Source organism: Kogia breviceps, chromosome 19 (assembly GCF_026419965.1).
Source record: "Kogia breviceps isolate mKogBre1 chromosome 19, mKogBre1 haplotype 1, whole genome shotgun sequence".
Lineage (NCBI taxonomy): Eukaryota > Metazoa > Chordata > Mammalia > Artiodactyla > Physeteridae > Kogia > Kogia breviceps.
The window spans coordinates 5,941,055-5,964,681 of record NC_081328.1 but is presented as its reverse complement, the minus strand read 5'-3'; the positions used below and the strand labels follow the sequence as shown (position 1 = coordinate 5,964,681).

Here is a 23,627-nt window from a genome sequence, read left to right as displayed (position 1 = left end):
ACAAAGAAAACACTTTTTGATCCAGAGAATAACATCCTGGACTCCATCCCAGCAATCAAGAGAAGAGCAAAGTTTGCTGGGTTGCTTCTTACAGCATCCCTCAATGCAAGCCGATGTCGGAACAACAAGCAAAGTTGCATTCTGTGAAGTAAATTTGACAACAGTCAGAATGATCCCATCCAGATACGCAGCTCTCAGATGCTGCGATTTGATCCAAGGGTCAAATGTATCGTTTCTAGAGAATAGCGTGTCCCTCAGGCACTCCCCCATAAATATCTACTCTCATAAATAGGATTTTGATAGGATTTGGACAACAGAGAGTTAGCTGACTAGTAACTGGAGTACATCTTATTCAGTGTTTCTGTAAGAGCTGGTATGTGCATTTGGACAGTGATCAGACAGAAGGTAGGATGAGATTGTTAAAAATCAAGGAGACTATTTAAAGCATGTTTAAACAGTGGTTATTCTTCTTTGGCACTTATTCTAGAACAGGGGAGTATGCTAAGAGCTTTAAATGTATCCTGTTATTTCAATAGTCTATAGCACTCCTATGTGCTAGCTTCTATTTTTACCCCCAGTTACAGAAAAGCAAACTAACATTTAGGGGAGTTCAGTGATTTACTCAGGATTACACAGCTTGTAAGTAACAGAGCTAGGATTCAAAAACCAGGTCTCTCTGGAAGCAGAGACTGCATGAATCTTTGTTCTTGTTTTTTGTTTAAAAACATTTTAGACATGAAGGATGTAAGTTATATATTAAACTCCCATGTTACTATTGCCCAGCTTTTGACATAAAATATTAGGAATGAAGTTTATACCCCTGCACACCCTTCCCTGGTCTCATTCTCCTCTTGCCTGCACCCACCTCCAAAGATAGCCACTATTCTTGAAACTGGTATCATTCCCACACATGGCTTTATAATTACTTCTCTGTCTTACAAACAAAGACTCACTCTTACACCTCATGTGACTTTGCTGTGTCCTGCCTGACCTTCAGGTGAGAAAGCAGTTTATGATTATCTAGAAAATAGCCCTAATTTACATAAAAACACAAGGTGTTTTGCATAGTTTAATGAGTTTTCCAAGAATGTAACTGCTATGGAGTTTTGTTTTGTTTTGTTTTTTAAACACTTTGTTTGGTTCAGAATGTTACCAGGTATTCACCATTTTGGAAAATCATGTCACCAACGGCAATTCCCCTGGTAGCACTTAAGTTGCCCATTCAACATCCCTGTTGTCAGTCTGCCTTAGTAACTGCTGTATTTGTGATGGTTCTGCTAGTTTGAAGTATTTCCCATGGAGAGAGGGAAAATATTTGCAATCAAATATGATTGCAAATCATAATTGTAAGCATATATCTATACAGGTATATAAAGAACTCCTACAGCTCAACAACAGCAGTAACCAAACAACCCTATTAAAAATGGTCAAAGGGCATTTGCATAGACATTTCTCCAAAGAAGAGACCAACAAGCACGTGAAAAGATGCTCGACATCGTTAATCATTAGGGAAGTGCAAGTCAAAACCACAGTGAGATATCACATCATAGCCATTAGGATGGCTGTTATCAGAAAAGCAGAAAATAAGTGTTGGTGAGAATGTGGAGAAACTGGAACGCTTGTGCATTGCTGTTGGGAATGTAAAATGATGAAGCCACTGTAGAAAATGGTATGTTGGTCCCTCAAAAAAATTAAACAGAATTACCAATAATCCAGCAATTCCACTCCTGGGTACATACCTAAAAGAATTGAAAGCAGGGACTCAGACATTTCTACACCCATGATCACAACAGCATTATTCACAAGGCCAAAAAAGAAAAGCAACTCGGGTGTCCATCAATAGATGAATGGGTATACAATGGAATAGTATTCAGACTTAAAAAGGAAGGAAATTTTGACATGTACAATATGGATGAACATTATGGATGAACATTATGCTAAGTGAAATAAACCCGTCTCAAATGCATAACTATTGTTTGGTTCCACTTAAATGCGGTACTTACACCAGTCAAGTTCATAGAGACAAGAAAGTAGAATGGTGGTTGCCAGGGGCCGGGGGAGGGAGGAATGGAGGATTATTGTTTAATGGGTATGGAGTTTCAGACTACGAAGATGAAAAAGTTCTGGAGATGGACGCTGGTGCTGGTTGCACCACCGTCTGAATGTACTCAGTGCCACTGAAAATAGTTAAAATGGTACGTTTTATGTTATACATATTTTAGCACAATAAAAAATTACACTTTCTTTAAAAAAAGATAAAGTACTTACGTATTGAAATGATATTATTTTATTATACTCTGTTCCCTTTAAAAATTACAGTTAGGTATCATGTTGATTTTTAAGGTCTATCCTTTATTTATTTATTTATTTTTGGCCGCACTGCGTGGCTTGCGGAACCTTAGTTCTTTGAGCAGGGATTGAACCCATGCACTCGGCATTGAAAGTGTGGAGTCCTAACCGCTGGATCGCCAGGGAATTCCTTCATGTTGATTTTTTTTTAATGACTTTGTAAATATCTTTAATGGAAGAATCAGGTAGTGTTCTAGAATTACCTTTCCTTCTTCGTATATTTAATGCCCCTCAAAGGAGAATGTTTCTACCCCCAAGGGAAAGCAAAATTCCCTTCTTATTCTCCATCACTTACTCAAAATCGTGCCACAATTTAGTTTGCTTCACAGCAGAGCCTTGATTCTCCGGTTTATGTTGACTTCTTGAAATTATGTGTGTAGGTAAGTTGTATTATTTATGAATTTCATAAGGATAGTAACGAGGGTGTTATAAACTATTTATTATCAAAAGAACACATTTGACCTGATAGGATTGCCAACTATCACTCTAGGACAGATGGTTGGGAGTGGAATTTCTGATAGTAGTGCATGCACATCTTCAAATTTACTTGGAAAAAAATATGTATTTCACAAAAAGGAAATGGTGGCTTATGATTTTTCTTAGAAATCCTGTTCCTTTATAAGTCATGAAAACCTTGAAGCCTGTACGAACACCACAAGGAGCGTATGCCTCTGTCCATCTTGGCTAAAATGCCATTCACGGAGTAAAGTTATCTCACCACTGTAGCTTCATGGTACTTGTGATTACAGTCGGCCTTCTGTATTCGTGGGTTCCGCATCTGCGGATCCAACCAACCACGGATCGAAAATATTTGGAAAAAAATCCAGAAAGTTCCAAAAAGCAAAACTTGAATTTGCCACATGTAAGCAGCTATTTAGATAACATTTACATTGTATGCAGTATTAGAAGAATCTAGAGATGATGTAAAGTGTACGGGAGGATGGGCATAGGTTACATCAAATACCATGCCATTTCATATAAGGAATTTGAGCATCTGCAGATTTGGGTATCCTGGGGGGTCCTGGAACCAATCCGCTACAGCTCTGAGGGACAGCTGTATTTATGTTCATTACGTTTACCTTCTGTGGTCATGTTGTGTTGTGTTTATCCCATATGGAGAAAAGTGGATTAGTGACTCATATAGTGATTCACTGAGGTATAAAAATAGTATAAAGAGCCTTCCAGTTTTAGCTCTAATATGTCAAGAGTCTGGAGATTGTCACCGTCATCCTTAAAAAAAGAAAAAGATAGACAAATGGAGAAATCAGTGACTTTCCTTGGATCCATCAAAGAGTGGAGATCTCAGGGCAAACTGCCATCCTGAAACCTGGTGAGTCAGGTATGTCCTGGGAGACACAGTAACTGAGATCTGCTTCCTTGGAGCAGAAGTTATGAGCCGTAGACTGGCAGGAATATTTAAGTGATCAGTTTGACACACTATTGGAGGTTGAGTGTGGACTCACTGTGAGAGCGAGAGATTCACGGGGGCCACCATCCTAGGGCTCCCCTACACTTTCACGGGTCTTCCTGGGTATCTTGCCACATTTCTCATGGTGAAGATCCAACAAAGATCCCTCATGACCCTCACAGAAGGAGGGAAAGAGGAGCTACCGTAAAACCCGCTGAGAGTCTTCTCAGTCACAAAGGCCCACTCTCCAGGGGAAAGGACTGTGCCTGAACACAGTTCTGAAATTTGGGGGGAAAAGAATTTCTCACCACTCCAGCCCCCCGAGGGAAACGAAAAGCCAAGATGGGATAGGGCTCTAAGGAACCAGAATGTTGTGCTTAAAGGAAGGAGTCAAGGTGACTGGGCAGGAGTGGGGGAGTGGGGCTGGGGGATGCCCTGCTGTAGGAAGAGGAATAAAAATATTTGTGAAGACCCAGCCCCAGGGCAGCCCCACTAAGAGGCTGAGATCTAACTGGGAGATTACACAGTGCCTTTCTCCTTTCCCCTGCACCCTACTGCCACATTAGTAGGGCTCCAGCATCATAACCATGAGTTAACAGGTGCAAGACGCAGCATCTGTACATAGCCAAGAGAGGGGACAAAAAACAAGAACCCTGGAGGAATTTGAAGCCTCTTGTACCTAAAACTACAACAAATGCTGAACACAGCCCAACACTCCTAGCCAGCTTAACAAAACCTAAAGACCTATCTACCTGATACAACATGTCTGGCTTTCAAAAAAAAGCCAAAGGAAATAACCACTGTCTGAATAGACAAAGTGATCCTGAAAACCAGGCTCGGCTATGAATGATCAGATAAGAAATTTGAAACAACTATAATTGGAAACTTTAAGGGAAAAAAGAAAATCAAAGGAAAGTGCTAGAAATAAAAAACACTCCAACAGGGATGATGGGTTCATCAGTAGGCTTGACACAATAGAGAAACATATCAGTGAGCTTGAAGGTAGGGTGAGGGGACCAGCTGCTGACTTAAGTAACTGGAGATTAGTGGTCTCTGTAAGATTAAAGGCAAAGAAAGTGTATATAAACACTGTATTCTACTTGGTAAAGTTTCTGGTTCCCCACAAGGGTACAGATGAACAACTCTGTAGCCACTACACATGCATACTGGAATTGAACAATTAAGTACATGGATGGCGGCTGGTGGGAGACAGGGTTTCCACTGTTGGAATGGGAGACTACAGACAAGCATGAGGAACATGCCAGAATGACCCACGTGGCATTGGATTAGAGTTCGAGACACCATGTTTAGCTTAATATGTTTGCAGGCGGATACATATCAAAATAGTGATACATATGCATATGTACATAGTTTAGTATACATACTTATTTTTCCTCCCTCTGTCAGGTGAGAAGGCCTGGAAGCAATGACACTTCAGTGCCACTGAGCACTGGCAGTGCCCATATCTTGGTTTCTAATACCATTCTCCAACAGAAGGAGTAAAGCCTCCGCAAAGAAATGGCTGCTCCTTAGCTGTAGCAAGAAATATACAAGATGGTCCCGTAGCATCTTGCAGTGCTGGAAAATGAGGAATTGCTCAAAGAAACCACAATGAAATGGGAATGTCAGAGGGACAGGAGCCACGCAAAAGGGCCCCCAGTGGCCAAAGCTGGAAGAATTTGAGTGAAAAATAAATAAAGGGACATTGAATTATCACTCAAAGTATAAAGTAAATATCCACGAGCCCGTTCTGAGATAAATACATGATTGGAGAAATAGATAAATGGGAGAGAATAGACAGTCTTTTGTGGAGAAGAAATTCCAAATAACTTATGTGGATAGTCTCCGTAAAAGGAGGTGGGACGTAAGTTCCCACATTTTAGGTACAGGCTGTGCATCGCGACTTCCTTCTAAAGAGCACAGTAGGAAAAGTGGAGGAAAAGGAGTACCTTTACGGTGGAAAGGCCTGGAAACACTCCCTCAGCCAGATGATCACGGTTAACAACCACAGGGATAAGCGACGTCACGTTAGTAGCATGAATTCTGGATTTGGTGTGATGAGAATAGCACTTCAGCTCTGGTGGACTTCCTCCCCCAAACCCATAACCCTGGTATAATTATATAGTTATAATTATGAGAAACGCATCAGACAAACCCCAATTGAGGGACGTTTTACAAATTACCTGGCCGGTGCTCTTTAAAATTGTCAGAGGGTCGTAAAAGACAAGCAAAGCCTGAGAAACTTGACACCAACAAGAGGAGCCTAAGGAGACATGACAACGAAACGTAATGTGGCAAAACCTAAGGAAATCTGAATAAAGTATGCACTTTAGTTAACAATTATGAATCAACATTGATTCATTAGTTGGGCCAAATGGACCATAGCAACGAAAGATGTTGGCAATAGGGGAAGTCGGGTGTGTAGTATATGGGAACTCCCTGTACAATCTTCACAACTTTTCTGTAAATCTAAAGCTATTCTTAGAAAAGGTTATTAAAAATAGTAATGAAAAGAATAATAGAAATACTATAGGTTTCAAAATAGTGTCATAAAAGTAAATAGTAACCAAGACTGTGAACTCAATCATTGTGGACCAGCCACCGAAGAAGGAAAAGGTAAACAAGAAGTACGACGGTGCCGCTCTGAAAGTAGGATTTTATTGCACTGGCACTCCAGTGGGTTCCGGTCTCCTGTGCTCCATCTGAGGTCTCTCACAACCTGTGGTATGACGCCATCAGAGCTTCTGTGTCATCTGCAAACAAAGCCTATGGCCTTTCACTAAATTAATTGAATGTGTAAAGAACAAGCACAAATGAATATATTCTAGTCTGGTGTATGTGGAGCTTATTTCTAAAGGGGAAAAAAAAAAAAAGGCTAACATTACAGAGGCATCATTCAAGGCTGCATCTCTGATAGCAAAAACAGGTACAAGTCACACCATTGCTGAGAATCTTGTAAAACCAGATGCAAAAGTAATGACAAATCTTATGCTCACAGAGAGAAAGCAGAACAAAGTACTGGCGGCAGCATTCCTTCCGGAGAAGATACTCCTTGTGGTTGTAGGTTCTCAATGGATAACACATGGAACCACTACTATTCTCTCGCTTGTAAGCCAAGTGACATTTATATTATAGTTGCACAAAACCACTAATCTGCTGAGTATAAATAGATTCTTGGCCTATGCATGTTATGTAGGAGGGAGATATGTTCAACATCTTTTCCTATTGATTACTGAAAACTCACGTTATGGAAGGTATAATTTTTATTGAATTAATCATGACTTCGTGAGCCCTGCTGGAGACTGCAGAGTGTGCCAGAGTCAGGTAGGGCCAGTGGCTGCAGCCAGGTCGGATCCTTGTCCTTAACTAAGAGAGGTCACACTTGGATGTCAACCCAGATGTCTGCCACGCTGGGATGTTAGCCACTGACAGCCTTTGGTGATCAATAACATTCCCTCTAACCTTGATTCAAGGTTGAAGGAAATTGTATAAATTATGCAGATTATAAAGTAATGCAATTTGGGGTTATGTCTTTGCAGCAAGCTGTATGATGGCATGAGCCGTGACGATACTCTTTCCTAACGTGCGCTAGTCTCAGAAAGATGTTCACAGAAGCTTTTTTGTTTTGTCTCTGTTATATTGGCTAATTAGTTTTGCAACGGTAATTTTTGCACATGGTGAAAAATTTGAACTGTCCGAGAGGGTATATAGAGAAGAGTCTGCATTCCTCTCCTTCCAGTCTCCCTTCCCTGGGGGCGACCACGACCACTACTGCCATTTCCTTCCTATAAGTTGTTGGCATGAAGGAAGAGATAAAGGCTTGCTCCTTGTGACTTCTTGTTAAATATATCAGGTGGAACGTATTTTTAAAATCACATTTCCCTCCTGAAACCCCTCAGAAGTAAAAGCACAGGGGTCAAAAAGGCATGGAACCCAAAGAACAAAGAGATTGGGAAAGAGAATAGCAGTAGCACAAATTTTGAAAGCCAGCGAGCAAATGGGTGATAGCAAATTTACCAGGACCGTTAGCTTTGCAGAACTCCAGAATCTCAGAAACGGAGGTGTCAGACACATCCGAAAGTGGGAATGCAGTGAAAGCTGAAAATCGGAGATACAGTTAAAGTTCTGTGTCAGATGCAGTTAGATAAGACTCCCTTCCAAATCTCTGCTGCCAGGTGACATCATCCCACATTCTGGAAGAGCATTAGGGGTTTCCTTCTTAGAGAGTTGAACCAGAGGGATTCTGGACTCAGCGAGTCTAAGAGTAGCTGTGGATAGGGTATCTTACTGAAAATAAGGGAAGAAATAGAAACATATATATCGAATGATCAGATGATTCCGCTTGGCTTGTGGAAGGCTGCCAGTCAGGCTACACTTTCAGGAAGTAGATAGCAAAATCATTTCTTAGGAACGTGGCTTGCCCAAGAAGAAAGATATTCTGAAATCAATACTTGAGAATCTCTTAACCAAACAACATTAACCAGATTGCCTTAGTCAAAAGCTCTACTCAGGCACACAGATTTCTATTAGGTTAGTAGTGCCTCGGTACTGAGGACAGCCAAGACCTGAAGAAAAAAACCTCTTTCATGAGGGACGTGATAGAGCAGAAAAGAAGACCCTCAGAGGATGCTGAAACAACCTTGGCAGAAGAACTGAACCTTAAAAATCCTTTTTTAAAATCTCTGTGGACACATAAGAAAAATATTGTACAGTAAAACAGAAACAGGATGCTATTTTTTAAAGACAGGAATGTCACGTGAGAAACGTTTTGGGGAGTTAAAAATATGATAGAAGATGAAAAACTCAACATAGATTTTGGAAGATGATGTCGAGAGACTCCCTCACAAATAGAGTAAAAATGTAAAAGAAACAAGAAATATAGGGGATCAGTTGGCAGGGTTAAGAGTAGCAGAGGACAGAGAAAACGGATGGAGGAATTTTCGGAAGGAATATTTCAGTAGAGTTTTCCACATGTGAGGTGTATGCGTTTCCAGATTGAAAAGGCAAGTTCAGTCTCTATCTCAGTGGATCTTTAAAAAAGAAAAAATAAAAGATCTACCACCGTGTAATTTCAGAACACACGAGAAAGGGAGAGGATGCTATAAGGTGAGACGGAGGGAGGGAGAGAGCTTGAATGTTGACCAGTCTTACTCATTAGAAGGTCTATGCTGGATGTCATTTAGTCGGTAGAAACACTGCATCCTATAGGCCAGCATCCTTTCTCATGAGCCACGTGTCTGTTCTGCTTGGTTGCCGGCCTTTGTTTTCCTTCACGTTGTTTCTTTCCATGGAATAACATAAACTTAGCTCTAGTAGAGAGGCTCCCACTAATAGGTCAGAGTTTATCAGCAGCATTTGGCAATTTATACAGTCAGAGCAACCACCCCTCCCACTTTTTTCAGGTGCCAGGGTTTACAGTGGTGATGTGGAAAGCAGAGATAGCAGTGGCTCCTCTCCTGCTTGGGAACTTTACAAATTATTACTCCCCTTTTTTTTCCATCCTCACCTGGTAGTTATATTAAGTCTCTGGGGAAATGAACAGTCTTCTTTGAAAATCAGATGGAGAAATTCTGCCCTAACGCACTAACAGCTCTCGCCTCCCTTTCTGAATGACTCCAGACCCTCCGATCCCCTCTGGAGGGTTTGAGATAGAGGCGGCAGGGAATTACACATCTGGTTCATTACCCTTGGGAGACTTGGCCATCAGAGGCTCCCGTGTGAAGCAATCCTATATATGAAAACAAATGAGATTCTGCCCGGCGAAGCTCAGTTGAGCAGTAAAGTGGCGGGACTGAGGTGGTAGGGCTTGGTGTGCCGGGGGCTTAGTGGAAGCGCCTATGGAAGGGACGGTAGAAAGACGATGCTCAGATATTTCAATACTTAGCATGTAGAGGGGGAGTCAAGCCCCCTTTTATGGTCTGACTCCAAAAGGCAGAAGGGGGTCTTACAGCTGGCTGTAAACTCAGTGGGCAGCAGAGTGGAGCTAAGAGCGTGGCCTCTGGAGTCAGGTAGCCTGGGATGGAGTCCCAGCATCACTGCTTACCAGCTGTTGACTTTGACCTTGGACCAGTTACTCAAACTATCTGGACTCCAGTATCTTCATCGGTCAATTGGGGCAATATTAGCATCCACTTACAAAACTATTCTAAGGGTGACATCAGCGAACATATGTGAAAGATTACGACAGTGCTGGGCACGTAGTAGGCATTCCAGTGTTTGGGGGCGTAGAAGTGGCACTCCCTGAGAGGCAGCACACGGCACAAGGTATGGAAGGTGATTCTGACATCTGCTGCTCTCTGAAAATTTTGTCATTGTCGCAGTGGTCAAGCCGAAGCTGGCTGACAGCTTCACGGGGGTGGGAGAATGGGAGGGTTTGTGCAGAGCGCAGGAGGTAGGATAAGAGAACTTTTCTAGTCCTTTCCACCTCCACTTGACGTGCTCGGGTCTGAGCCACGTGGTCTTAAGCTGGTTTAGCTGGGCCTGGAGCGCGCCGGCTTTCGGTCTGCCCTGTGCTCAGAGCCACTTATCAGAGGATCCCCGGAGCTGTTCCTCACTGCGCGGCCATCATGGGATCTAGTCCTTGTACGCTTTGCTCATCTACGTCATGGGATGCCAACTCAGGAATGGAAAACAAGGACGATGTTTTTCCTTCAATTCGTGCTCAGAGCAGAGCCAGCGGGTGTCCTGTGGGACACGAGAAGCTCCAAATTTTGAGATGAAATCCATATTTAGAAAACAACAAAAACAAAAAACTTTGAGCAAGTTACAAGGAAGCAACCGTGTGTCTCTCGGTGCTGGGAAGCGTACAGGCGCGAAGTACGTGTGTTTTGACACAACTGACTCGCAGGCGCAAGCCCACACCGTCTGCTGGGCTCCACCTCTCGCCCCCCAGCTGCCTGCAGGTGGGAAAATGCTCTTCTGGCTGAAGACAGGCCAGCCGCAGGCGCCGGGCTCCTTGGCCTCCCATCCAAAGCCTGGCAGCCACGCGATGGCCATGTTCAAGTGAATTTTATTCAGTGTCTCGATACACAAAAATACCCACGTGATGATGGCTGCTGGTGGTAGCATTCTTTATTTTTAATTGCAGAACCAATGTGACCACATTAGAGAAAGTTTTCAGAACTGAAGGCAACACATCAAATGAAATATCACAGGTCTTATACAATTTCTAAAATTTGTCTTTATTCTCGATCTTTTTTTCCCCTGTGCTAATAAATATTTACACAGTTGTAACCAGCCTGTTTACTTAACATTATAACGTAAGAGTGTTCCCAGGTTTCATCTTAAGTCTTATCACATATATTTTTTTAAAGCTACCCAGTACTATCTTACATGCGCTCACTGTATTTTAAATTACTGATTACATAGTCTTGGACTTTAAATTGCTATCAGTTTTGCAGTGTGGTAGTATTGCTAGTTTTAGCTCTTCCTGTTTTGTTTTGTTTGTTAATCATTGACTTACATTAAGTGGGATTCCTGGATTAAAGAGTATAAATGTTTTTATTACTCTTAACTTTTTTTTTTTTTTTTTTTGGTGGTACGCGGGCCTCTCACTGCTGTGGGCTCTCCCGTTGCGGAGCACAGGCTCCGGACGCACAGGCCCAGCGGCCACGGCTCACGGGCCCAGCCGCTCCGCGGCACGTGGGATCCTCCCGGACCGGGGCACGAACCCGCGTCCCCTGCATCGGCAGGCGGACTCTCAACCACTGCGCCACCAGGGAAGCCCGACATTTTTTTACTTAAAGAGCAATGCCCTTCCGCCTAAATAGTGCGTTTAATATGTGTTTATCCCTTTTTTTCTCCTCAGATCCCATTACCCTAGCAGAGGGAAAAGAGCACAGTGCATGTTTGGAAGACCCAAGGTAGAGACTGAACTGAACGAGGTAAGCTGCAGCCTGGTGGCGAGACGTGCAGTGAGGCCCAGCCGAGCCAGGAAAGGCAAACATCGGAAAGAAAAAAGAGGCCACCACAGAACACAACAGCCTCTTGCGAAGGTACCATAATCTACTTAACCTTTCCCTGACATGCAATGTTGTGATGGTTAATTTGATGCGTCAACTTGACGGGGTCACGAGGTCCCCAGATATTTGGCTAAACATTATTTCTGGGTGCGTCTGTGAGGGTGTTTCCAGAAGAGATTAGCGTTTGGCTCAGTAGACTGTGTGAGACAATAGAAAATAATAGAACATATATATATATATGTGCATTGGTCTCTGTGCCCTAAAGCCTTTAGAGCTCCTAAAAGCCTTGTAAGTTGCTAAGTGATAAGAACACTAGGAGCATCTATTATTCCATATTTGTCTTGGATCTTGTCTGACCCAGGGGCTCCTAAAACTTGTAAATCTCTAAGTCATCACAGTACTAGGCTTGTCTTCTGTTCTATGGAGGTGGCGCTGGGTGCGCTCCTGGATGGGGACCTGGTCACCAGGAAGTCCAAGCCATGGTTAGAAGCTTGGATTTTCAGTCCTATCCCCGGGCCCGCGCCCTGTCCTCTAGAGAGGGGAGAGGGGCTGGAAAGAGAGTTAATAATTGATCATGCCTGTGTGAGGAATCCTCCATAAAAATCCCACTTGTAGGGGGTTTGGGAGCTCCCAGGTGAGCAAACACATCCACTCCAGGAGGGAGATGCACCCCAGCCCTATGGGGACAGAGCCCGGTGCCCGGGACCCTCCCGGACCTCGCCCTAGGTGTCTCTTCATCTCATTGTTCATCTGTGTCCTTTATGATGCCCTTTTGTTAAACTAGTAAGTGTAAGTAAGTGTTTCCCCGCGTTCTATGAGCTGCTCTGATAAATTCATCAAATCTGAAGAGGGGGTCGTGGGAACCTCCGATTTGTAGCCAGTTGGTCAGAAGCCCAGGTGACAAACTGGACTTGTGGTTGACATCTAACGTGTGGTCAGCTGGCATTTGATGTGGGGCGGGGCGCAGTCTGGTAGGACAGAGTCCTTCCCCTGTGGATCGGACGCCATCCAGGTAGGTAAATTGTAGGACACCGAGTTAAATTGTAGGACCCCCCGCTGGGGTTGTGAATTGTTTGGTGGGAGGAAATGCACGTCTGTGGTGACCAGAAGTGCTGTGGGTGTCCTGTGTGAGGAGTAGAGGAGACACACAGGAGGAAGGCTGAGTTTTTTCTAACTCAGGAGGAGGACTGGGTCGGTGCTCTAATGCGCTGAGTAAAGCAGACGGCACTCCCCAATGTGGCTGCGCTTCACCCAGTCTGTTTGGGGCCTGTATTCAGGCTCTGTCCATCTATCCTATTGATTTGGTTTATCTTGGGGTTTTTTTGGATTATAAACAGTGTTTCAGTGACCACCCCTGAACACGCCAAGAGTGAACTTACTGGGCCGTGCTCTTCAAGGGTTTCCTCAAGGGTCCTGACACACACTGTCACGTTGTTTTGAGAAGGCCCGCCCCTCTCACGCCGCTGCACACCGAGAGGTGGCGTCAGCATCCTCGAGCGGGCAGTGTTTCACATGAGAGCACTGGCTCCATCAAAACCCTGACTCTCCCCACTCCTCTCCACTTTGGGGTCCTCGGTTCTGCCTGCCCGTGGTGCTTTTCCAGTGCCTCTCATTTTTATCCCCCCTCAGACAACCCGCTTTCCTCCCTCCTTCCGCAAATGTGTTTCATCAGGAGTCCGAACCCAACTCGTAAATTAGCTAGCTATGGGATTGGGGGCCCGTCATTTAAATTCACTGGAATCCAATTCTCTCATTTGCCAAGTGAGAGGATTTTACTACATAATCTCTAAGGTCCTCTCAGTTACAGTTTTATTTATAATATTGAATGATTGAAAATAACCTAAATGTTCAACAACAAGGTTTGGTTAAGTAAGTCATGATATATCCAGATGATAGAAGACCAAGCAGTCATTTTTTAAAATGTATTTTTATTATATCACATGAGAACCACTCATGTTCGTCGTGCTAAGTGACAGCAGCACGACACCGTGTGATTCCAGATTTGTACGTACAAATCTTAACGTATAAAATTAAACAGAAACACACCATAGGACTAACAGCAGTTCTCTGTGTGATTGTGTTATTGGTAATATATAATCATAAAAATGCATTTTCTTTCATTGTGAACATCAGTCACTGAAGTAGGATCAGCTTAGAGCTCCTTGGCCTCTGTGCAGGTTTTCTTGACCTTTAGGCAGGGTTAGGCCCTTTGTCCTGAGCTCCCAGTGTATCTAGAACAAGCCTTTGTTACAGCCAACGCTACCCTGCATCGTAACTGCCAGCCAGCATGTCTGCTTCCTGCTGAATTCTGAGAATCCTGACGGCAGAGTTCCTGTCTTGTTTATCGCTATAGCATGGCGCCTGGCACTTAGAACATGCCAGGCACATGTTGGCTAAATGCTGAAACAATTTCTGTCGGGACCATAGACCGAAGTAGTCAAATTTAATTCTGAGGCTTGGTACTGCCCACTCCTTTTCGGGTTCCACAGTGAGTAACACAGGCATCTCAGATAATATTTTTCCTAAAAGCTTTGTCTACAACTCGGGTAAATGGCCACCGCGAGATGGGTGCTGCTTGGGTGTCTGGGCGGGAAAATTCCTTTGAGGGATGCGGAGACATCGGACAACTCCACCTAGCGGCGTCCATCATTCGCGCCCGCGTCTACCTCCCTTACTGGGATTCCATCATTTGCGCGTGCGTCTACCTCCCTTACTGGGGTTCCTTGCTCACCATGCAGCTTCCAAGTTGTGATTTGGCTTCTTGTGGAAATGTCAAAACAGTAAATGTGCTATCTGGTCTGGAGGGCATGAGAGACTGTTCCCTCTGGCGGTTATGTTTCTCATGGTCAATCAGTGAATTGGCAAAATTTGGATTCTGATGACCCAGTGAGGTGCCGCCACCCTGTGAAAGTCCCTTGGCATGCTTTGTACCATCTATCTTACCTCCAGCAATAGTGGAGAGTCAGAGGGGAGGGCTCATTGTCTGGAATGCTAGGGAAAGGATACCCAGGATGGAAGGGAAGCTGCCGAAGTAAACTTCGGACACAACTGGACAGCTGTGGACAAACCTTCAGCTTTGGGTACAAGAAAGTTTGGGTATGGATTAATTCTACACGTGACGAGGAGAAGACCAGGACAATCTATGCTATGATCCATTATAGTTACACATTAACGGAAAAGGCACTAAGATGTCCTCAGCCATTTACTCTCTAAATTGTTTTTCCTTGTGTCTGTAACTAATCTAATTGATATTCATGTTTAGCTACTATATATATATATGTCTATATATAGTTTTTAACAGAAAAGGCTTTTAATTATTTTCAATTTTTGAATTTTATTTCTTTATACAGCAGGTTCTTACTGGTTATATATTTTATACATACTAACGTATACATGTCAATCCCAATCTCCCAATTCATCACACCACCACCACCCGCCGGCCCGACACTCTCCCGCCGCTTTCCCCCCTTGGTGTCCGTACGTTTCTTCTCTACATCTGTGTCTCCATTTCTGCCCTGCAAACCGGTTCATCTGTACCGTTTTTCTAGGTTCCACATATATGCGTTAATGTACGATATTTGTATTTCTCTTTCTGACTTACTTCATTCTGTATGACACTCTCTAGATCCATCCACATCTCAACAAATGACTCAATTCCATTCCTTTTTATGGCTGAGTAATATTCCATTGTATATATGTACCACATATTCTTATTTATTTATTTATTTATTTATTTATTTATAATGTCTTTATTGGAATACAACTGCTTTACAATGACGTGTTAGTTTCTGCTTTATAACAAAGTATATCAGCTATACATATACATATATCCCCATATCTCCTCCCTCCTGTGTCTCCCTCCCACCCTCCCTATCCCACCCCTCTAGGTGGTCACAAAGCACCGAGCTGATCTCCCTGTGCTATGTGGCTGCTTCCCACTAGCTATCTATTTTACATTTGGTAGCATATATGTGTCCATGCCACTCTCTCACTTTGTCCCAGCTTACCCTTCCCCTTCCCCGTGTCCTCAAGTGCATTCTCTAGGTCTGTGTCTTTATTCCTGTCCTGCCCCTAGGTTCTTCAGTACCTTTTTTTTTTCTTAGATTGCATATATATGTGTTAGTATACAGTTTTTGTGTTTCTCTTTCTGACTTCCTTCACTCTGTATGACAGACTCTAGGTCCATCCGTCTCACTACAAATAACTCAATTTCGTTTCTTTATATGGCTGGGTAATATTCCATTGTATATATGTGCCACATCTTCTTTACCCATTCATCTGTCGATGGACACTTAGGTTGCTTCCATGTCCTGGCTATTGTAAACAGACCTGCAGTGAACATTGGGGTGCATGTGTCTTTTTGAATTATGGTTTTCTCAGGGTATATGCCCAGTAGTGGGATTGCTGGGTCGTATGGTAGTTCTATTTTTAGTTTTTTAAGGAACCTCCATACTGCTCTCCATAGTGGTTGTATCAATTTACATTCCCACCAACAGTGCAAGAGGGTTCCCTTTTCTCTACACCCTCTCCAGCATTTATTGTTTATAGATTTTCTGATGATGCCCATTCTAACTGGTGTGAGGTGATACCTCATTGCAGTTTTGATTTGTATTTCTCTAATAATTAGTGATGTTGAGCAGCTTTTCATGTGCTTCTTGGCCATCTGTATGTCTTTGGAGAAATGTTTATTTAGGTCTTCTGCCCGTTTTTGGATTGGGTTGTTTGTTTTTCTAATATTGAGCTGCATGAGCTGATTATATATTTTGGAGATTAATCCTTTGTCGGTTGATTCATTTGCAAATATTTTCTCCCATTCTGAGGGTTGTCTTTTCATCTTGTTTGTAGTTTCCTTTGCTTTGCAAAAGCTTTGAAGTTTCATTAGGTCCCATTTGTTTACTTTTGTTTTTATTTCCATTACTCTAGGAGGTGGATCAAAAAAGATCTTGCTGTGATGTATGTCAAAGAGTGTTCTTCCTATGTTTTCCTCTAAGAGTTTTATAGTGTCCGGTGTTACATTTAGGTCTCGAATCCATTTTGAGTTTATTTTTGTGTATGGTGTTAGGGAGTGTTCTAATTCCATTCTTTTACATGTAGCTGTCCAGTTTTCCCAGCACCGCTTATTAAAGAGACTGTCTTTTCTCCATTGTATATCCTTGCCTCCTTTGTCATAGATTAGTTGACCATATGTGCGTAGGTTTATCTCTGGGCTTTCTATCCTGTTCCATTGATCTATATGTCTGTTTTTGTGCCAGTACCATATTGTCTTGATTACGGTAGCTTTGTAGTATAGTCTTAAGTCAGGGAACCTGATTCCTCCAGTTCCATTTTTTCTCCTCAAGACTGCTTTGGCTATTTGGGGTGTTTTGTGTCTCCATACAGATTTTAAGATTTTTTTGTTCTAGTTCTGTAAAAAGTGCCACTGGTAATTTGATAGGGATTGCACTGAATCTCTAGATTGCTTTGGGTAGTATAGTCCTTTTCACCATATTGATTCTTCCAATCCAAGAACATGGTATATTACTCCATCTGTTTGTGTCATCTTTGATTTCTTTCATCAGTGTCTTATAGTTTTCTGAGTACAGGTCTTTAACCTCCTTGGTTTATTCCTAGGTATTTTATTCTTTTTGTTTCAGTGGTAAATGGGAGTGTTTCCTTAATTTCTTTTTCTGATCTTTCGTTGTTAGTGTTATAGGAATTTGAGAGATTTCTGTACATTAATTTTGTATCCTGCAACTTTACTAAATTCATTGATTAGCTCTAGTAGTTTTCTGGTGGCATCTTTAGGATTCACAATGTATCTGCAAACAGTGACAGTTTTACTTCTTCTTTTCCAATTTGTATTCCTTTTATTTCTTTTTCTTCTGATTGCTGTGGCTAGGACTTCCAAAGCAATGTTGAATAATAGTGGTGAGAGTGACATCCTTGTCTTGTTCCTGATCTTAGAGGAAATGCTTTCAGTTTTTCACCATTGAGAATGATGTTTGCTGTGGGTTTGTCATATATGGCCTTTATTATGTTGGGGTAGGTTCCCTCTTTGCCCACTTTCTGGAGAGTTTTTATCATAAATAGGTGTTAAATCTTGTCAAAAGCTTTTTCCGCATCTATTGAGATGATCATATGGTTTTTATTCTTCAGTTTGTTAATATGGTATATCACATTGATTTGCGTATATTGAAGAATACTTGCATCCCTGGGATAAATCCCACTTGATCGTGGTGTATGATCCTTTTAATGTGTTGTTGGATTCTGTTTGCTAGTATTTTGTTGAGGATTTTTGCATCTATATTCATCAGTGATACTGGTCTGTAATTTTCTTTTTTTGTAGTATCTTTGTCTGGTTTTGGTATCAGGCTGATGGTGGCCTCATAGAATGAGTTTGGGAGTGTTCCCTGCATTTTCATTTTGTCTGTCTTTCTGTGAATGTGGTTTTTGTTCCACAGGCTGCAGGATTGTAGTTCTTCTTGCTTCTGCTGTCTGCCCTCTGGTGGATGAGGCTATCTAAGAGGCTTCTGCAAGCTTCCTGATGGGGGGCACTGGTGGTGGGTAGAGCTGAGTGTTGCTCTGGTGGGCAGAGCTTGGAAAAACTTTAATCCGCTTGTCTTCTGATGGGTGGGGCTGGGTTCCCTCCCTGTTGGTGGTTTGGCCTGAGGCGACCCAGCACAGGAGCCTACCTGGCTCTTTGGTGGGGTTAATGGCGGACTCCAGGAGGGCTCACGCCAAGGAGTACTTCCCAGAACTTCTGTTGCCAGTGCCCTTTTCCCCATGGTGAGCCACAGCCACCCCCACCTCTGCAGGAGACCCTCCAACACTAGCAGGTAGGTCTGGTTCAGTCTCCTGTGGGGTTACTGCTCCTTCCCCTGGGTCCTGATGTGCACACTACTTTGTGTTTGCCCTCCAAGAGTGGAGTCTCTGTTTCCCCCAGTCCTGTTGAAGTCCTGCAATCAAATCCCGCTAGCCTTCAAAGTCTGATTCTCTAGGAATTCCTCCTCCCATTGCCGGACCCCCAGGTTGGGAAGCCTGACGTGGGGCTCAGAACCTTCACTCCAGTGGGTGGACTTCTGTGGTATAAAGTTCTCCAGTCTGTGATTCACTCACCCAGCAGCTATGGGATTTGATTTTATTGTGATTGTGCCCCTCCTACTTTCTCACTGCAGCTTCCCCTTTGTCTTTGAATGTGGGGTGTCTGTTTGGGTGAGTTCCAGTGTCTTCCTGTCAGTGATTGTTAAGCAGTTAGTTGTGATCCTGGGGCTCTCGCCAGAGGGAGTTGAGCGCACGTCCTTCTACTCCACCATCTTGAACCAATCTCAGAAAAGGCCTTTTAGAAAGTCAGTAAATTATAAAGCAACTGTATTCCAATAAAGATGTTAAAAACAAAAGTCAGTAAAAGCATCCCTCCTTCTTTGTTTATGGTTCCCCATTTGTTCCATCTTCCATCCCTCCTATACAGTTGGTGGGTTCTCTCACATGCCAGAGTGGTCTTCATATGTCAGAGAATAATTAGAGCTTCTTTTTAAACTGACCTCTGCAATTGGCTTCTCTTCCTAAAACCATTTGATCCTCAAGCCTCTCTCGGCCACTATGTAGCCCATCGTGGCGCTCCGGGCAGAAAGATACCAAAGAGTACTTTCTTAACAGGCAAATAGGATCGTGGCACTCCCGTGTGTGAAAATCACCTTTGGCTCTCTGTGAGCACCACATAAAGTCTAAATTCCTGAGCTGGTATAGAAGGGCTTTCACAGTCTGACACCATTCCCCATCATATAGCCCATGTCCCAGACACACTGCGGTCCTCAGATTGTTCAAATGAGCCTCCTGCCTCACCGTGCTTCTGTGTCTTTGCACCCCCTATTATTCTGCCTGGAATGCTTCCCCCTGCCTCTTTGGAAATTTTGTTTGCATCCTTCAAAACCAAGATAATCCATCATGTCAGCAAGCATAGTTTCTTGCTCCCTCTTTTGGGTTTTCACAGTCCTTTAAACAAACCTGTTCTCTAGCAGTTACCCTCGGTATGACAAATACCTGTTTGCGCATGTTCATTTCTTACTAGACTATGAACTTCTTGAGAGCAGAGGCCTGCCATTCATCTCTGTGGAGCCTGTGCTTAGCTCAGAGTCTGACTCATCATAGATCCTTAATTCAAGTTTATTGAATTTATTAATTAAGCCATAACCAAGGCATCACCATCCATTTAATTGCAAATGAAGTCCCGAAGAGGGAATTAACAGCCTCATTTTTATCAGCCTCCTGATAAAGAGGTGACAAACACTGAGTGCTTCTCACAATGCCAGCTCATGTAGAGCACAGAAAAGCATCCAAAGGCATTGGCCCTGGCCTTGAGTAGATTATAATAGAGTGGGCAAGATAAGACCTCCATTCATAAAACGAATGGAGGACAACATTGAGAACGTTGGAAAGCCATGTTGGTTGTAGCAGGCATCTGAACTGCTGGGGCTTGAGGCCAGAAGGAATGGGAGCAAGTCCTCCCTCACAGCCTAGTAGCACGGTTGACAGTTAGGGTCTCTTGGAGTCTAGTGAGGGAGGCGGGAGGGAGACATTGCAATGAGTGTGCTCAGGAAAGTTTTCCGTATGAAGCTAGATCAAATGTACTGTTGAGGAATATGTGGTTTGGGGGTTGGTAAAGAAGAGGGTTGGGAGAAAAGCATTTGAGAAGGTGAAACAAGGTGGGAAAATGCTGGATATTGGAGTTTAAAGGCACAGGCAATCTGAATCAGATCTTTAGGCGCCACAGTTGTTTGAAGAATTCCGTTGTGCTGTGTAGCCCGGGATAGCAATAAAAACAATAAAATCTGTTCTTGTCTTTTGCTTTACCGTCTATACACGTTTATGGATCCTTGAAATAGAGTCATTGGGTCCTTATGACAGTCCTATCTGGTGTGCTGGGTGCTTAGAGGTCAAGTCTTCCTTGATCTCATCACACCACACCCCATCTTAGGCTAAGACAGAAACCCTCCTCCATGCTCCAGAGGGCCCCTGAGCTTCCCTCTGACATGGCATGTTCACATGCTATGTTTATTGGTGTATTCCTGGGGAAAATAGGCACCATGTCTTATCTGTGCCCAGTACCTGGAATAAAATAGGAGTTTGGTGAATGTTTGCTGCATGAGTGATTGAATGCATGGATGTAATACAATGCATGGCGATCCTACTTGCTATTATGTTATCTCTATCAAGTGTCTCATTCTCCACCTGAGTTCACAAGCTACTCAACAAGTCCCCAGCAGTAAACCCAAAGATCACACTCCATCTCAGAATCCCCAGCCTGCCAAACATTGAATGGACAGAGTTGCCCAAGGATCAGCTGGAGCTATCCCTCTTCCAGGCGTGGAGTTACTATAGGCTGAATAATAAAAGTAACAGAGCTTTGAGCCTGGCATGGCATGCCTGCTAGAGCACAGAAGCAGACATGACCCAGCAGCCCCAGGCTCTGCTGATAACAAAGGCTTTCTGAGCAATGGTCCTTCAAAGGAACAAATCAAGACAGACAGCCTGCCAAAAACATGCTGACCCAGCAGACTCAGAATCCCTTACCCGCTGAGAAACAGCCCTCCCAGCCCATCCATCACTTAGACAACTCAAATTAGATGATGAGAACATCAAAGAAGCAGAGTATGCCTTTGTGGCTGTAGGAAAGCTCCTGGGCACATACTTGCCCCATATACTCCCCTCCCTGCCTCTCAGGGAGCCTGAGGAATAAATGCCTTCATCTGCCTGTCAGATTTCTACCCATCCTCCAAGGCTCAGCTCCAATGCCACCTCCTCTGTGATGCCTTCACCCATCTCAGAACAGCATATTGTTAGGTCAAGAGTAGGTTTTGATGTTGTTCAGGGCAAGAGTCTCTGTACTGCCCATATTCTCATCTTCTGATCCATCACCTCTTCCCCTAAAGAGGTTACATATAAGGGGAAGCTCTATGGGGAACAAAGAACCCCTTTGTACCCAACACCCCAATGCAGAGCTCTCTGAAAGAGCAGAATTGAATGATAAAACTTGAAACTCAGGTTGGGCTTCCATCTCCTCCCAGAGCCAGCACCCTAGTCCTGGGGTCTTAGCACCTCTCAACATGGCAAGGATGAATGCTCAGGTGTGTGGGAGGGAGGAGACTTTGTCAGTCTCAGGCAGGCTCCGAGTTCACTCATCAATCCTGCCACATGGGAGGGGCGGGCGGGAGAGGGGAGAGATGGATTGATTGATTATTGCTTATTCTTTTCAAATCGGTTGACCCCACTCATATATAAATATGGCTTGGTTAATGGCTTGGACTGTGATCAATCATAATAGCAAAGGGTAGTGTGAGGCACCTTCCTTTCAAATGTGACTTTAACTCTAACCACTGATCACACATCCATGGAATCAGATTTTTAAAGTGACTCTTCAGCACTCAACATCTATGTTCTGATTTGAATCCACAAATGCCTTGTGAACCATCTAAGAGGAGGGAGAATGTGCAATCTCTTCATCCTGTCCTTGACCAGAGCATTTAAGACAATTTATCCTATTTCATGTGCTTCAGCATACAAAGAACAGGTTCTGCTGCTATAACAAAAATTCTTGATTTGGGGGCAGGGCAGTCTAAGATGGTTAAACAGCAGGTGTGCCCCACCTCCAATAATATTTCCCTGCCTCTACAGTTACAGGAATGCCCCACCCCCAGCAGTCTCCTACAGCCTTGCTAAAGCCAGTGAGTGACCAGACAGGGGATGCCCCTTGATCACCTGGCCCTGGCAGCCAGAGGGGCTTGTGTTCCTGGGCCCCCTGGGGCTATAACAATTGGAAAAACAGTTCTGGGCAGACTGCCACACACTGGGCACTACACAAACAGCAGACTGCAGCACAACTCCAGTCTGCTTGTGAAAAAGGTCTGTTTACTTGTCCTGGAGCTTCAACCTGAGAAAGTAAAATTATCTATAACTACAATAATTAGTTAAGGGATACACAAAATAAAAAGATGTAAAATATGACATCAAAAACGTAAAGCATGGGAAGAGGGACTAAAAATATAGAGTTTTTAAGATGTGTTCAAACTTAAGTTATCAGCTTAAAATAGACTGGTATATGTATAGGCTCTTATGTGTGAACCTCATGGTAACCACAAAGCAAAAACCTGTAGTAGATACAAAAAAAAGATAACGAGAAAGGAATCTAAAGATAACACTAAAGAAAGTCATCAAACCACAAGGGAAGAAAGCAAGAGAAAAAGAAAAGAACAGAGAAGAACTAGAAAAACAACCAGAAAATAACACAGTAGCAATAAGTATATACCTATCAATAATTACTTTAAATGTAAATGGACTAAATTCTCCAATCAAAAGACATAGAGTGGTTGAACAGATTAAAACAAACAAACAAGATTCATCTATACGTTGCCTACAAGAGACCAACTTCAGAGGTAAGAACACACACAGACTGAAAGCAAAGGGATGGAAAAAGGTATTCTCTGCAAATGGAACATAAAGAAAAGAGAACTCTCCTACACTGTTGGTGGGACTGTAAAATTGGTGCAGCCACTATGGCAAACAGTGTGGAAGTTCCTCAAAAAATTAAGAATAGAACTATCATGTGATCCAGCTCATGATCCAGCTCTTCCACTTCTGGGTATTACCTGAAAAATATAAAAACAGTAATTCAAAAAGATAAACACACCCCTATGTTCATTGCAGCATTATTTACAATAGGCAAGTTATGGAAATAACCTAATTATCCATTGGTGGATGAATGGATAAAGAAGATGTGGTATGAAATCCTGCCGTTTACAACAACATGGATGGACCTTGAGGGTATTATGCTAAGTGAAACAAATCAGACAAAGAAAGACAGATACCATATGATTTCACTTGTATGTAGAATCTAAAAACATGGAAACAACCAAACAAAACAAAATTCATAGATA

At 43.1% G+C, this 23,627-nt stretch overlaps 1 protein-coding gene across 3 annotated transcripts in view; it reads left to right on the top strand.

Annotated features, from left to right (window-relative positions):
• ADPRM (ADP-ribose/CDP-alcohol diphosphatase, manganese dependent) overlaps positions 1 to 23,627 on the top strand; it is a 372,105-nt gene that overhangs the window by 208,589 nt on the left and 139,889 nt on the right. For all 3 annotated transcript variants that reach the window (XM_067022034.1, XM_067022038.1, XM_067022035.1), the window contains one exon: positions 11,565 to 11,751. In XM_067022034.1, the coding sequence (XP_066878135.1) occupies positions 11,565 to 11,751 (187 nt within the window). The remainder of the gene's footprint in view (positions 1 to 11,564; positions 11,752 to 23,627) is intronic.